This window comes from Scomber scombrus, chromosome 6, assembly GCF_963691925.1.
Source record: "Scomber scombrus chromosome 6, fScoSco1.1, whole genome shotgun sequence".
In the NCBI taxonomy this organism is placed as follows: domain Eukaryota; kingdom Metazoa; phylum Chordata; class Actinopteri; order Scombriformes; family Scombridae; genus Scomber; species Scomber scombrus.
In genome coordinates, this window is record NC_084975.1 from 20,627,270 (window position 1) to 20,642,812 (window position 15,543).

Consider the following 15,543-nt stretch of genomic DNA (forward strand, 5'->3'; position numbering starts at 1 on the left):
ATTAGGCCATATACCACAAAATGTGTTCCTGCAACTCTTTTACTAATCTGTTTAAGAAAATAGATATTATTTTTTATTATTTACAGTACAAAATGTCAAAGATTTAAACTTTTTTTGTTTTGTTAGAAGTAGAGCTAGGTGGTGAGATAGCTAACATTACAGCTGCGCTTAGCTTCTACACCTGCTATCTCACCAGCTAGCTCTTAGATCATATAATGTTAGCACTCTTTCATTAGCTAGTTTCTCTCTGTCTCTTTTGAGTGTAGTCAAGTATGACGGTGGTTTCAACAGTATCATAGTTTTGTTTTTAGGTGTATGCAATTTTAAAAAGCTGTTTTCCCAAGCATTTTTGGTAGCCTACAGTAAAAAACATCAAAAACCTGGTCTTATCTCAATTTTAAATAGCTATCTATCATTTCATCTTTGTAGGTCAGAGCTCTTGTTGCTCCTGTTTCTAGTCTTTAAGCAAAGCTAACTATTTTTAGCTTCATAATTGCTGGACTGATACAATAGTGCTGATCTTTCTTGACAAGAAAGCAAATAAGCGTATTTCCCAAAGTGTCAAACTAATCCTTTAAAAAACTTGAAAATGCTGTTTATTACATATTATCTGAAAATGCTTTGTATATTCTTACTATAGCTTTATATAATCGTGTTTCTGACAGCCGAAATACCTGTGAATGGTTCTTGTTTACTCTGAACTATGCACACCAAAAGACAAGCCATATTTAAAAGCTGATGCTGTTGCCTCCTGCCTTAAGTGCAGCATGCTGTTGGGAGAGCCTCAGTCAGAGTGTATTCTTATTGACCGGCCTTTCAGACGAGTCCCTGAGGAGCCCTGGACCTCTCACTGCTCTCCTGAAGCAGCGCTGGCCCCACGGTGCCACCTGGAGACCTGCTAAGATGTACAGTGCACGACTGCTCATGCATTTTAGAGCCCGGCTGAATTATTGAGAGTGGATGAGTCAATCTAGACTGCGCTTGCACTGGATGCCTCGCTCCTGTCAGGAAATAAATGCCTGGAATCAAACAGAATGAGAATTTCATTTTATCTCTTACTAGTTAGATTTGCCTTGGCTTTTGAGCAAGATTGGATTTGGAACAACCAATTTCTGCAATTTGGGTTCAGCTAAAGGACTTATGGGTTTATTTTAGGTCTTTATTTTCTTGCCTCGTTCCTTTGTTGCTATGGTAACCTTCCATATCCCCCAAACTGTCCCTTCGTCTGGCTGATGGGTGGTCATTTTTCTTTTCTTCAACAAAGCTGGTGCACATACAGAGCTTGTTTTGTTGTTTCTCTCTTTTCTTTTTTGTCGGTCTGTCTTTCTTTCAGTGTTTCTTTCTTTCTCACTCTTTTGTGTGTGTGTGTGTGTGTGTGTGTGTGTGTGTGTGTGTGTGTGTGTGTGTGTGTGTGTGTGTGTGTGTGTGTGTGTGTGTGTGTGTGTGTGTGTGTGTGTGTGTGTGTGTGTGTGTGTGTGTGTGTTTATTGGAGGCTCAAGAACAGATGAAAGCAAATTGACCAAGCCGGTCACAGATGGAGATGTGTGAGTCCAGTCTGAGTGGTTCAGACCTCTGAGTGTCACGTTTCTCTCGGCCCTCCTGAAGTGTGGTTTTCCAAACACTTTATTGTACGCAAGAACGTTCCCTATTTACCTTCCCTCGACACATATTTATTATTAAGTCTGAAATGTCGTTCGTGACACAGAACATAAACGCCCTTATCAGAAAACGCTTGGCTGTGTCTGATAAAAAAAAAAGAAAAAAGAAGAAGCAGCAAAGCCGGTATCACAAAGAGGAAGTGCTACCTTCGTCTCTGTCACATCCTCTCGTTTCTACTTATCTTCCCTTTCGACGCATGTTATTTTCTTTTAAAGGAAGAGATTGAAATTGAGTGGAGTCAGACCTTTTCTGTAGCAAGAATTCACAAGAGCCTGTATTCAGATTGAGTGCCACCCTCCACTTATATCGCTGTTTTGACAGTTTCTGGAGTTGACATCATTTAAGGAACTCAATTCAGCAGAGGTCACCCGATTCTGTCGAGCCACGCTTGGAGTGCTGAAGGTACTGAAGCTTATTCAAAATGGCTTTTTGTTTATGACCTTGTTTAAAAGTTACTGTCAACCTCAGGAAAAGGAAGCCACACGAGCATAAAACACACAAGGGGGAGAGTGAAAAGTTGCTCACCGAGGCTCTTCTCCTCTGCAGATCCAGGAAACAACAGATTGACACGCTCCAGGCCACATCTGTTATGTCAGGGTGTGTTATTTTATGTGTTTTCTGTGCTTTGTCTCAGACCATATGATTTAAAATGTTCAGAGGGAGAGGTGACAGCTCTGCAAAATCTTTTTGGGATCTGTGGTACTTGATGTGTTGAATGCTGAATGTGCCCCTAAAAAACAGAAGTGACGAAGCAAAACAGCTTCCTTTTTCAGTCTGACAAGTTTTTGACCAGTTCAGTGGGGTTTTGTGCTCATCTGTGTGTTTAAAAAACTTCTAATAGTCCTTCTAACCTATAGTGTATATTCCAGAAATGCTTTATAGTTGAGTTCAGCCTTTTATGCTCATACCTGGAAAGCTGAAGTTTTGAGATTGAATATTTGTACAAGACCATAAGCAAAAACATAAACAACAACTCTTCTGCAGCAGTCAAAAGCTAAGCACTGTGGTCAAGCACACTTACTGAGCTCCTGTTAAAGCAAAAGGGAGAGAGCTTTTCAAAATAGTAAGTCTCTGCAAAACGTCTTGGCCAAGAAAGGCTGTCTTTACTTAGTGCATAGTTGATATTTTTACAGGTTTTTGACAGCAGGCCAGTACTAGTGACTATCACCTCGAGGAGGAAATATGGAGGCTGATGTTGTCGAGAATCCCAAAGAGGAAGACACTGTGAACACTGAATTCTTCCAAGGTATGTGTGTATTCAGTAAGCTGCTGTTATCCACCAGTAAAATGTATCGTACATTTACAGGATAGCTTCACATGTTTTCAAGTCTATCTTAAAATAACACTTGTGCAGTAAAAGAGTTCCTAACCTTAATCATTCTTATCCATACTAGGACAAAGAGGGGATTTGGTGGTATAAAGACTGTAACTTTCAAAGAAGACCCACTTGAAAAAATGTCCTTGAAAAGAAGCCAGCTGGATTTTAGAAATTTTAAAGTATCTTTCTCTACTTTTCAAGCAGTCATTTGTTTCCATTGATTTCTGCACAATGTGAAAATCTATCAGAAGACTCTTGAAACTAGCTTGAGTAGTGTAATTCATTATAATGAACATAATCTCTGCATCACTGATTTTTGTCAAATTATTCTCAAGCATTATCTTTGTGCTATACTACAATGCAGGCATTTCAAGTTAATCTGTACTTACAGTACATAAAGTTGCTTATATCACCATTTTTATGTTAACATAAAAATATTACACATTGTCATCACAATGCAATGTGAGAGGGAACGCTCATAGTGGTGAACCCACAGAGAAATATATCCAGACACTGTTACTACAGAATTAAATTATGATGTTGCTTTGTCTGCTGAATGTGTATTTAGGCAACTGTTTGCTATGTTTACAATACCATTTTGTTAGATGATAATATGTCTGTGTTAAGTTCACCACTTATTCATCTTACCCCGATTGGCAAAAAAAAAAGTATTAATGCAGATTGAGGGTTGGGTTATTCTCCAAAAGAAGTAGTTTGTATGCCATCTTGTATTACCTCGTCAGAAATCAAATGCTTTTATAGTTGATCTGAACATGCTACACTTGACAGTGGAGTAAAAAGCCGACCGTCATAGAGAGTATGGAAGAGGAAATACTGTTTAAATACAGTGTTTAAATACAGTGGTAAAGGTGCACATTTTCAGACTGGCTCTCCTGAAAGGCCTTCACAGTGTTGACCTTTCTTGTGCTTGTGAAAAATGACAAAAATAGTTGTGTAAAGAATGAATAAATAGAATTTGAAAGAGAAGTTAAAACTATGACTTGTTTCCTCACCTCCGCACAGCTGGTCAATTATAGTGTATGTATGAATGTAAGATTGATCAAGATAATAAAACAGACTTCATGTTTGGTGTAATGGATCAGACGAAAAATCATTAAAATTCAAGGCTCTGCTAATCAACTGACAGCTTGGAATTACAAATATGTACAATACATATAATGTAGCTGAAGAGCAAACACACAAGTAAGGCCTTGTAATCAATAAAACAAATAAATAATATGAAGGCTGTTGATCATGAAATTAAAATACAGTAAAACATTGTGTAAAAAATAAATGACAACAAATTAACAAATGTAACCTATGTGTCTTCTCCCAGGAGATAAACCGAAGGTCATTCAGCCAACATCTTTAAAAGATCCCGTGCTAGAAAAGTTGAAGCAGGTAAGAGATTCATTCCCCCATATCTATATGTTATACCTTGTCTGAGTCCCTGTCCTCCATTCCACATTTAGGGAAACATCAAAGCCTGTTCTAGACTATCACAGATCCAAAGTTCCCCTGTGTCTTGAGTGGGCTGGAGATAAATGCTACACAGGAAATACATTTCACATCCTGCATGTACAGTATGTATGCAGTGAAGAGCATGAATAATATCTGACGCAGGGAGAGAAGTGGAAGGATCGGTGAAATTTTAATGAACATAATTATCAGAGGTTATGGGAGACAGATCAGAGAGGAGCGAGGAGCTGACTGAGTCTGCACACTTTTTGACGAGAGACGATGGCAGCGCAAGTGGCAATGAATGAATAACTTGATAAGCCTGATCTGTTTTATGTGTGGAGTGTGGAAGAAAAACAATGAAATGTCAGTCATTTTTCAGGGCGAGTACTTTGTATTTGTCATCATTTTCCACCAACTTTACGGTCCTATTATCTCCGAGAGTTGATTAAGAGAATTGAAAAATAAACTGGGTTTCACACTGCTATTCATCTGCCATAGCGACAACAGCAAAATGTATGCAAGAAGATGAAAGTGTTTGATGTATCTCACTGTGTGATGAATTGTGTCTTGGTAGACCTTGGTTAATTGGATCAATCGCACTCTGAAAACAGAGCACATAGTGGTGCAGAGTCTGGAAGAGGATCTGTTCGATGGGCTGGTGCTTCATCACCTGCTGAGTGAGATAATACACATTTCTATGATTGTACTACCATCCCTAGTATTTTATTTTTCAGTGACATGTTTCCTACTTAATTTGTATTCAGATATGCCTAGTAGTGAAAATGTAAATGTTCTTAAAAAATTCATCAAGTCTAATATTAAGAGCACAGTCATTGATAGTGAAACTTTGACCTTACAAATGATTATTTCCTTATTTCTACAGCCAGGTTGGCCGACATGCAATTGACTGTGGAGGAAATAGCAGTGACCACCAAGGCTCAGATCCGCAAACTGGAAATAATCCTGCCAGTGTTGGACAAGAGACTGGGCCTGCAGAACAGTCAGATCAAGTGGAACGTCAAGCGTGAGTCACGCAGCTGACTGGGCTTCAACAACGAAGCAACAAGTGAACAAATGTTCTGTCCTGGCACCGATTTTGGATTACAACAGGATTTGATCCTGGCTCATGGGTGCCATGTTAGCTTACACCAACTATGAGGGATTTTGGAGGAGATAAAATCTGCTGACATTACGAGGGTTTTGTTATAATCACCTGTCAGTGGATTATTTATTGGCTCTGGGTTATGGAAGCAAAGAAAGGCCAATAATAATTTATATTCTTTAAGCATGCCTCATTGTCACTTTGAAAACTGTCTCTCTTAATATGTGTAGTTTAAAGTTCCCTATTTGAAATTTCCCTGAGGTAATTTAAACTAAAAAAAAGTTCAAGTTGACAAATGCAATTAGTATAAGTATCCAGGATTACCCACACAAAATAACTTTTTTTCATATGACTAACAGAATAAAAAATAGAGATTTAATTCCATTCAGGTTTGATCGCTAATCCTTGGTATAGAAATGTAGCTTGACTGGAATTTTTAGATCAAAAATGGTAGATCCAAAACAATTTAGATGCCATTACAGTAAAGCAGCAGCCGTAGGAAATGTTGGGTTTGAATTAACAGCAACTTAATACAACTTAGCATTGATATGATGTTAGGAGAGTAAACAGTGAGGCTAACATCAATGAGGAAATTATAAAAAGTACAACATCTGGATTACCTGCATGCACCATTTCAGGTCAATACCACATGCATATTGAGGCAATTTGAATTCAATATGGGAATGGCAGATTCAGCCACTAATACAGACAACTAATATACAGAGAGGTAAGATTGTAGATAAATTAAATGGTCATTGCTGAAAAAATGCTGACCATGTACCTGTAAAACGAGTTGTGGCTTTAGTCCCTTTTACCCATTTGCTGTCCGACCTCTTAATTCCTCATAGGGGAATACATATATAAAATAACCTTATAGACTTTGATAGCCTTTGATCTTTTTAGCTTTGTGATTATCATTATTTTTCCTTCTTTCATATAAAATATCTATATATCTGTTGATCTGGATGGGGAGCTGCTGCATACAATTGCCCATGTAGAGATAAACTAAGTGGTATTGAATTGAATTCAATAAATACTAATAGAGGTCTTAGACAATATAACTTCAAGTATTCAGTAGTAATTACATTTCTCAGTTAGATGTACGTTTTCTTATAAGATTCAAATCGTTAAGGCCTTTCTTTGCTTCCACTCTAATCGGAGAGTTCTTCCATATCCATGCGAGTTGATTGTCTGCGTTCTGCTCTCTCCTATTTGTCTGTCAGTCATCCACAACAAAGACCTTCTGGCCACTATTCATCTGCTGGTTGCCATGGTGAGATGTTTCGAGCCTGGACTGGATTTGCCGGCAGGCGTGAAGGTTAAAGTTGTGATTGTGGAAGTGAGTTTCAGCTTAAGCCTGAGTCATAATTCTGTCTCAAACGCAATTTGTGGGATTGTTGCTCAATTTTGGTTCACCTCAATTTACATCCAGGTCACCAAAGACGGAATGAAATCAGAAGAACAGACAGAAGTGCTGACAGAGGAAAGGTTAGTAGATTTCTTTCCAGTTTGAGTCTTTGGATGTGAAAAAAACAACTCAGAGTTCACCTCATTTTTTTTGGCTTTTTCAACAGTAACGCGGGCTCAGACTCCCACAGCAATACTGAAGGTGAGTATGAGTGGTCAGAGGTTGAGTCGCTCTGACATTCTGAATGTCATCCAAACACCATTACAGCCACCAATGACTTAATGCACTTTTCTGTCTGTCTGATCACCCAGGGGAAGATCCCATCGAGAAACTGCTGAAGCTCGAGGCTCACAAGGTCAACACGGTGAAGAAGGTATAGCAAGTGTAGGAGGAGCAGTGCAGAGGTTGTTCTCTCGTCTCCACATGTAATGAGAGAGGAAGTGTTATGACAGAAAATACATTAGCATCCTTGTATATAGCCTCAGGGGGGTATCTACACTATAAGAATGATTAATACTGTACAAAGTTTATGGTTCAGATATACAAGGAATGCTTTTTTAGTATTTTGTGTGATTGGGAAACTATCAAGTTTAATCAAGTTTAAGTTTAAGTCTAAATGATTAATTTAATATCGGACTGCAACAATTATTGTCTTTCAATAATTCAGTCAGTTGTCTTGTCAGTTTATTATAGTATTTTTAGATTGATTAGTTCATCATTTAGTGTATAAAATATTAGGAAACAGCTGCAGGTGACATCTTCAGATTTTTGCAAGACAAACAGTTCAAAACCCAAAGATATTCCTGTTATGATCACATAAGACATTAAAAAGCAGCAAATCTGCACAACTGAACTGAACAACTGAACTCTTGAAAGTGAATTTTAACGATTGATTGATGATCAAAATAACTGCAGAATCATTTTCTGTCAATCGATTAATCAACAAACTGTTTAAGCTCTAATTTCAATCCCGCCCTATATTACAAGATAATGATACAAATACATATAGTATATATAGTACATAGATGTCCATATACACACTCTTGATATAATATACTATTGATATAATTAAAAGGTTTTTCCACCAATTCAGACTCAGTTTCAAGTTTTCTGTCATTCCCTCGTGTTTTCTAGTTGCACTTTGTTCTGAGTAAAAAATATCCATCCTTTAAGTAACCAGTGTCTCAACACATTAGGGCTCTAACATGCAGACTTTATAACCATTCAGACTGTAACAAAACTAAAGCATTCGTTGGGATTTGATGAAGAATGAAACATGTTTAATACCTAATAATGTCAGATAGATAATCCCAGCCTTTACTTATCACTGCCTAACCTCCAAACGTTGCATTTTCAGGCCATTGTACATTTTGTCAACCAGCAAATGTCGACTCTGGGTCTGCAGGTGACTGATATGGACAGCCAGGTATACAGCAACATGGAGCATATTCAGGAGTTTCTGTTTAAAAAAAAACACTCATTGATTACTTCCCCTGAGATTATATCACCTTCTTGTCCTCTCTGTCCAGTTTGCCGATGGTGTGATTCTGCTGCTGCTGATTGGACAGCTGGAAGGCTTCTTCGTTCCACTTTGTGACTTCTACCTGACCCCTGTCAATCAATCTGAGATGGTATGGATTCCTGACACATTAGTAAAGGGAATGTATCTTCACAGAGACAAACACGCCACTTTATTTTATTGTTACAGTAATCATCCTATCTGTCGAACCTCACGGATGATTTAAGATGAATGTGTTTAAAAGTCAACTGCTGAAAAGAGAAACAGTTAAGATATGCACAGACTCCATTATACTAATTCACAAGTTCACAATACTTTTTTTTTTTCATTTCTAATTTGAGCTAATCTAATTTCCCACATGAGCACAGTGGATAATGAACATTAACACTGAAACCTGATCCAAAATCTTGCCTATTACAATATATGATATCACATAATTAATATTTTACAATTCCCATAATAAAAGTAGATGCATAATTACTGCTGTGTCATGCCTCACTTATAATGATATCTTTGATCTCACTTTACTTGAAGCAATAGGATGAGTCTATGAAAAAGTTATGATTCTGTTATCAAAGATATGATGAGTTCATGAATTACTTACCACTTAAACTTATTACTGTTTAAAGAAACAGTGACAATCAATGGAAGACTTTTTGATCCCCTAAAGGCAGAAAAGCTCCTGGTGATAAAAACATTATGTGCATATGCTTGATCCTAATACATTATGTCCCACACAGCTATGATAAGATTATAATGTACTTATAACACCTGTGTGATGCCACAAAACAGATGTTACTCAATTTCTGACCACTTTATATCCAAATATTTTAGATCTGTCACTTCTCATACCATTGAAACCTGACACAAATGCACATTAGATGCATTGATTTGGTTTATCTATTATTTAAAAATGTTAAAATGTATAAGTGAATGAGTACAAAGATGTCATCAGTGGTAAAAATGTATTTTATGTATACTATTAGTAGGCTACAGCATAAAACACTTGATTAGTTCTGATGTGTGTACATTTAGTCATTTTTCCTCTTTTTCACAATCTGTCAGCCATATGGTATTACTGAACTTGTGATATATTGACAAATGAATGAATATTTTATGTCATGTCTATAAAGGAAGGGTTGTGAAAAATATACTTTCTACTCAGTTTCTTGTCTAACACTCAGCAAGAAAGCAAATATGAGTATTTCCCAAAATGTTGAACAATTGCTTCACAACTTCTCGAGCCTTGGTGAATAATAACACCTGTCTTTTCTTTTTTTTCTTTTTCGTGTAACTGTCAGATGCTTGATACTCTTGCCATGATTTAACTTTTATTGTCTTGGTTTAAATGTCTTGAGAAAATTCCTGAAACAAACAAAACTTCACTAGAAACAAGAATCATATTAGGCTATTCAAGCAGATCTGGTGTGAGTGTTGTAGACAGTTATTTTCTTCTAGTTGTTTAACTTTATTTGCACTATTAACTTTCCAGTATAATAAATCACGTACAGTATAAGATATATGTAAGGTGTCAACACACATATTTAGCCATTACTGTACTGGAAATGTGTTAAATTCAAAAGTAGCAATTTCAAAAGTAGATTAATATGTCATTATATATGTTATATTATATAATTATATTATATTAAATATGTTATATTGACTGATTTTGCATTTGCCATTTTCATTTCTTTGTCCTCTAGCTTCATAATGTGACCCTGGCCTTGGACCTTCTTAATGATATAGGCGTGCTGTTGTCCAGTGTTGACCCACAAGGTGAGAAAATTCACACTGTTCACAATACACAGTCTGACTTTTGACAGCAGATTTACTTAATTAAAATGCCAGACACAGAGGAAGAAAAAAACCAAAACAGAAGGCCTGTGTTTGAAGTGATTGTAACAGGAAAAACAGTTTAGATCATCAAGACAGCAATGTCAAACTGAGATGATATCCTCTATCAGGAGCATTTGTCTGGATGACAGGAATACGCTAAAATCTGTTTGTGTGTCAGGCGAAGGGGTTCGCTCCGGTAGTTTGAGTTAATCTCCACTGCTCGGTGGAGTGTGGGTCTGACAGTGTTTTGGAGGGAAAGATGGAATTGCTGCTGAATATGAATGAGAATGACTTGTGTCTCGATGAGTATCACTGCGGATGATTGGCTCAGTCCGAGGTCATCATCATTCATTTAGAGAGGAGCTGCGAGAGAGACAGTCTCAAGGGGACGATGTCACTCTGGTACCTGCTGATAGACAGGGATTAACCTCACCACTATGGCTATATCTACAGTGTTTATGTGTGCATGTGTGTTGTGGAGGATATCTGTATTCATGAGCAGTACTGTACACCACATAGTTATCAGCCGCCTCCAGGATATATACTGATTGTATCTGTGCACTGTAAAAAAGTCATTGTGAAATCTAGTGTTTGACTTTCAACCATAAAATCATTAAAATTCATGATTTGTTGATTAAACACACATGATAGTGAGCATTCATCCAAATTATCACACAAACATATGATCATTTCATTATTATCCTATTTTCCTGTTTTCATTCCATGCACAGTAAGTTTATGGAAATTCTGCTTTCTCCTTGGTTGAATAAGATTAGCAAAGGTTTTTGAGATACTAGCTGTACATTAGGTGAATCAAAGGTCTGTTTTGCATAAAACTTTGAATAAGGATAACATTTTTGACACTATATAGGTACTTCACTGTCAGTTATGGTTTGAAAGGAACAAATGGTTTAAACAAAACCAACAGCAAAAGACTGCAGATATAAGAAGAGAGTTCAGGCCTAATACATACTTTTCACTGTGGAAGATATTTGTGGATTTAACATAATTTGTACTCACATACATAATTTTACAACATGTAATCACTTGATTACCTTGACCTGATAACCAAAATATTTTAAAGATAATGTTTGAGATGTTTGCATTTATTAGATAGTAGATACAGTATAGAGGCAGGGAACGAGAGAAGAGGGAGATGGCATGCAGCAAATGTTCTTTACTCAGAATCAAACCAGTGAGTTGCAGTTACATGACAAGCCAGCAGGTCCATAGTTTAACATAATATATAGCGTATGCAGTTTAAATTTAGTGTAGAATTGCTAAGTTACAGAGAGGTCTAATACTTGCATGTGTGTCCATTTATACTCCCTTTTGTTGTGGATAGAAATACATTTGATGACACCTCAGTCCATTTGTGAATTGTTTTTCATGGTCTGAGCAAGACCCTGTAGTTATAATAAAGAGAAATATTAATAATACATACTGCAATTGTAATGTGCTGCCAATAGCTTAGGTAATGAGTTTTCCTGTTTCAAATGCAACAACTTTGAACCAAATTACTTCGTGAATAATTGTGAAGTGAAACACTTAGAGTAAATCACTCTGGGAAAAGAAGAGCGAAACAGAGTGGTTGAGTGAGTTACACACACTTGACTTGTCCAAGTGTGTGCATTAATCAATAGGGAATGGATCTACTCCCCTTCTCAGCAAATCCATTATTGACAAGTTCCTCTGCGTCTGAACTTGAATCTCCCTTTCACAATCACTAAAACCTCCCCATAATATTGCCTGCCAGCCATATAGCCTGTAATTGTAAAGTAAATCCTCAACATGATAAGTGTTAATGTAAGGACCAGTTTAATTAATCTGAGCCATGAGCAAGTGGCTAATTTAATTCATTTTTAGTGTCTCTTTAATTACCAGCATAATTGCTGTGATGGAATGAGGAATCGCAGCACTCAGGGTCTAAAACTAGAACGCGCTTGCATGAATTAATGACGTTAGCTAGTGGTTGAGTTGATCTTTATGTCACGTTCATTCAGTAAGTGCATCTCACAACAGAGAGGGATCCCATCTCACCAAGGACATATTGATTACATTTCCGTCTAATGTGTTTGTTTTGTTTTGTCCTCCTGATCTATGACCTGTTAGGATGGATTGTGAGAATAGTTATTAGCTAATGTTGGTAAAAGCATCTTCATATTGTCACTGCTCCAGTGGCTTGCCGATGCTGATGGTGCAATATAAATAAGCTGTAAATATCTTCTGTGGCTCTTGTGACAGATATTGTCTCTCAGGACATCACTGCCACCTTTAAGATCCTGTACTCCTTGTTCAAGAAGCACAAAGGGAGAGGGGAGAGAGGACAGACACAAGAAGAGGAGATCAGCAACAGGAAATAAAAGTAAAGCTGAAGATAACTGGAGTATTTGGCCAGCCTCTGATGCTCTTTGTCTCTAAACCTTCGCAAATGCTGTATATCTAATTAAATGTTGACTGAAGTGGCATTAAAGAAAATATGATTCAATAGCTTTAACTGCTCACTGAAAAGCAACATTTTTTTAAAATGTATTTAAAAGTAATTGTTGAAGCTATTATCTAATGACATTGTAGACAGTACAAAGGTAATGAAATGTTAAAGGTTAGCACAGATAATATGCTCTTTTATGTTTTTATCTTTTTAGACTCACTTTCAGTCAAATAAACCTGGTGTGGATGTCACGGTACCCTATTATTTCCTTGTATTTAAAGTTTTTTTTCCTCTATTTTGTCTCACTATGCATCATTTCTGCCAGACACAGCTACAAAATGGTACTTTATATTTTTACCATAGCACAACTGTCCTTGACTTCCTTCTCACTAAACAATGTGTATCTCCTTCTCTGCCTCCTTCATGTGTTCCTCATGACAGTCTGTGACCTCCTCTGCAATTGTAATTTCTCAAAAAAAATGTGGAATTGTTTTCTTTGCCACTGAATTGTTGACAACTCAATGTCACACAAATGTAGATGTGGTGCATCGATGGAGGGAAACACAGAGAATGAGCGACAGAAAATAGCTGTGGTACTATCAAAGCATTTTTTGCAAATTGTGTTCAATTAAAAAGTAGTGTAGAACTAGAAAAATTCACATAATTGTCCTCAGTGTTGCAACGTTACACATGAAGTGCAATTGCTTTGTTTAAAATAAATGTATGCAAACAGTTAGTTATTTGTTAGTTGACAGTCATTGTATTCAGCAACTTAATTGTTTCTTAGTGTTAAATTATCATCTTACCCCTGCTTCTGTTTACTCTTGTTGTTACAGTTTGTATAATAGAAAATTGCATAGTGTGTTTCTTTAGTTTTGTCTTAAAGCTAAAGCACTACACAGTAACAGTTACACTTGTTATTCCCTCCAGTTTGCTTGCAGTGTTTGTTGACATTCAGGGCAGCCAATTTATTCGTTTGCATCAAAAAAATACAAATGGGTTCTCCTCATCCAGGATTATTTACTGCACGAGATTCCAATTTACTGCCCTTGAACTCTTCGTCCTAAGTGATTGTAAACTAGATCCGCTTGCAGAAAATTCAATTACAGATTATTTTATGAAAGGCAAAAACCACTGTGGACCTGTGCAAAAACCTTGGAGGAACATGCAGTTTCAATAAAATGCATTTTCAAGCCTACAGTACTTGGCATCCTCGATGCTTGTTTGTAGTATAACTTCCTCCACCTCCAGCCTCTTCCTATATTCACATTTAGTTGTATGTAAGCAAGGTTCTGTAAATATGGGGGTAGTTTGTGCTCAGGGACAGTCTGCATCAAGCTTGCTTCGATATATTTCAGAGAATCTTATGAGCAGAGCCAAAATGGAATATTAAAATAAATGGTTAAAACCTAGTCCTGACTGTCTTTACTGTGGTGGGCTGTTTGTGCTGACATGATTGAAATTTCTAATAGAATCAATATAGCTTGTCATCATTTAGCTGCTTGGATTCAAGGATTCAAAGATGTAAGCTATTTATCAGATACACATATATGGAGTGATTGCAATATGGTGTGCTTCTAAGGTTTTTTAAAGAGTCTATCGTTAAGAAAAAGGATAAGATTAAAAAAAAGAAAAGAATAAAATTCAAATAATAAAAATACAAAATGTGAGGGAACAAAATTCACATGTATTCGTACTTATTACTTATTTATGTACTCACTGAGTTAATACTGTGAACATACAAGAGGTGGTTTCAGCGTGCTGCACAAATCAAACACAAGCACAGCACGTAATGATGTACATTTTTTCTGAATAATGAGGAAGGCTGCACACCAAAATCATCTTGGTATATGCACACAGTTGTGTGTGCTTGACATGCTTTTGCAATAATCTCTGTGACTGAGTGAAAGTCAAGGAAGATGAAGGTTTTTTTTAACCACTATATGCATATCAGCAAAAAGGTCAGAGCTTAGTCTGTCGCCTGTTTTTAATCCATCAGAACAAACAAGGATGAATTTCTGGATAAACGTTTCAGGGATTAAACCTGTTCTGCTCCAGCAACAACACCTTCTTCTACTTCCATTAGGACACCAGCAAAATATGCATGAGGCAAGGGCTGAGAATATTTTTTAGAGAAAATAAAATATTTTGTTTAAGTAAGTAAGTAAGTAAGTAAGTATATTTTGACCACACCAGATGATTTCTCCTAAACTGGATGTTTTGGAAAAAACAAACGTTGTGTCTCAGCATAGAAACCAAATGGAGAAATATCTGTCATTTTCCATCCAAAGAGTTGACAAGAAACATGAGTAATATGTCTTGTCATGCTGAACAGATGCATCTATCTGTGCATGAAAAGGGATGTACAGCAAACAGAGCGGCATCAGGCTGAGTACACAAGTGAAACCCCCTGTTATTCTGCTGCTGTTGTTGCTGTTCTGCTGTGATTTATATATTTATACTGTATCATAGGGAGGCGTGTTTAGCGTCAGAATTCATATAGGCCTACTGCCTGTTTTTAAGGGGTCAAAATGCAAAAAACAACCCAATGTTTGGAACCATTGGAATAAGAGATAAAAGCAATAAAAGTGCAAATAGGGGAAATAATCAACATAAAAAGTGTTATTCATTTAGTTTTGAAAGTAACTGAAGTTGTGATGCATTTACTGTAAAGCTGTTGTTGAATAGATGGCTGATTAGTAATGGGACCGAGATCAAGGTTCAAGAAACTCAACTGTTCATCAAAGACATCAGACAGCTCAGCCAAGGTGAATTAACTGTCCACTGTTTGTTCCAGACCGATGTTAAA

At 36.8% G+C, this 15,543-nt stretch overlaps 1 protein-coding gene across 2 annotated transcripts; it reads left to right on the forward strand.

The window, feature by feature from the left end:
- Positions 1-1,846: 1,846 nt before the first annotated feature.
- Positions 1,847-14,156, forward strand: parvg (parvin, gamma). Of its 2 annotated transcripts, XM_062421461.1 has the most exons (14): positions 1,847-2,061; positions 2,206-2,256; positions 2,793-2,905; positions 4,314-4,378; positions 5,013-5,115; positions 5,322-5,462; positions 6,764-6,879; positions 6,973-7,028; positions 7,115-7,149; positions 7,260-7,321; positions 8,306-8,374; positions 8,478-8,579; positions 10,171-10,243; positions 12,548-14,156. In XM_062421461.1, exons 3-14 carry the CDS (start codon positions 2,842-2,844, stop codon positions 12,664-12,666), a joined length of 1,005 nt encoding a protein of 334 aa, XP_062277445.1. In that variant the 5' UTR covers positions 1,847-2,061; positions 2,206-2,256; positions 2,793-2,841; the 3' UTR covers positions 12,667-14,156. The 2 variants fall into 2 exon arrangements, with proteins under 2 accessions (XP_062277445.1, XP_062277444.1); XM_062421460.1 differs by lacking the exon at positions 2,206-2,256.
- The last annotated feature ends 1,387 nt before the right edge of the window (positions 14,157-15,543 follow it).

Bases quoted from the DNA above. Each gene is read 5' to 3' on its own strand.
- parvg (XM_062421461.1), top strand. From the start codon at position 2,842: ATGGAGGCTGATGTTGTCGAGAATCCCAAAGAGGAAGACACTGTGAAC. The intron at 7,150-7,259 runs GTGAGTATGAGT...CTGATCACCCAG, and splicing joins CTCCCACAGCAATACTGAAG to GGGAAGATCCCATCGAGAAA. The intron at 10,244-12,547 runs GTGAGAAAATTC...CTCTTGTGACAG, and splicing joins GTCCAGTGTTGACCCACAAG to ATATTGTCTCTCAGGACATC.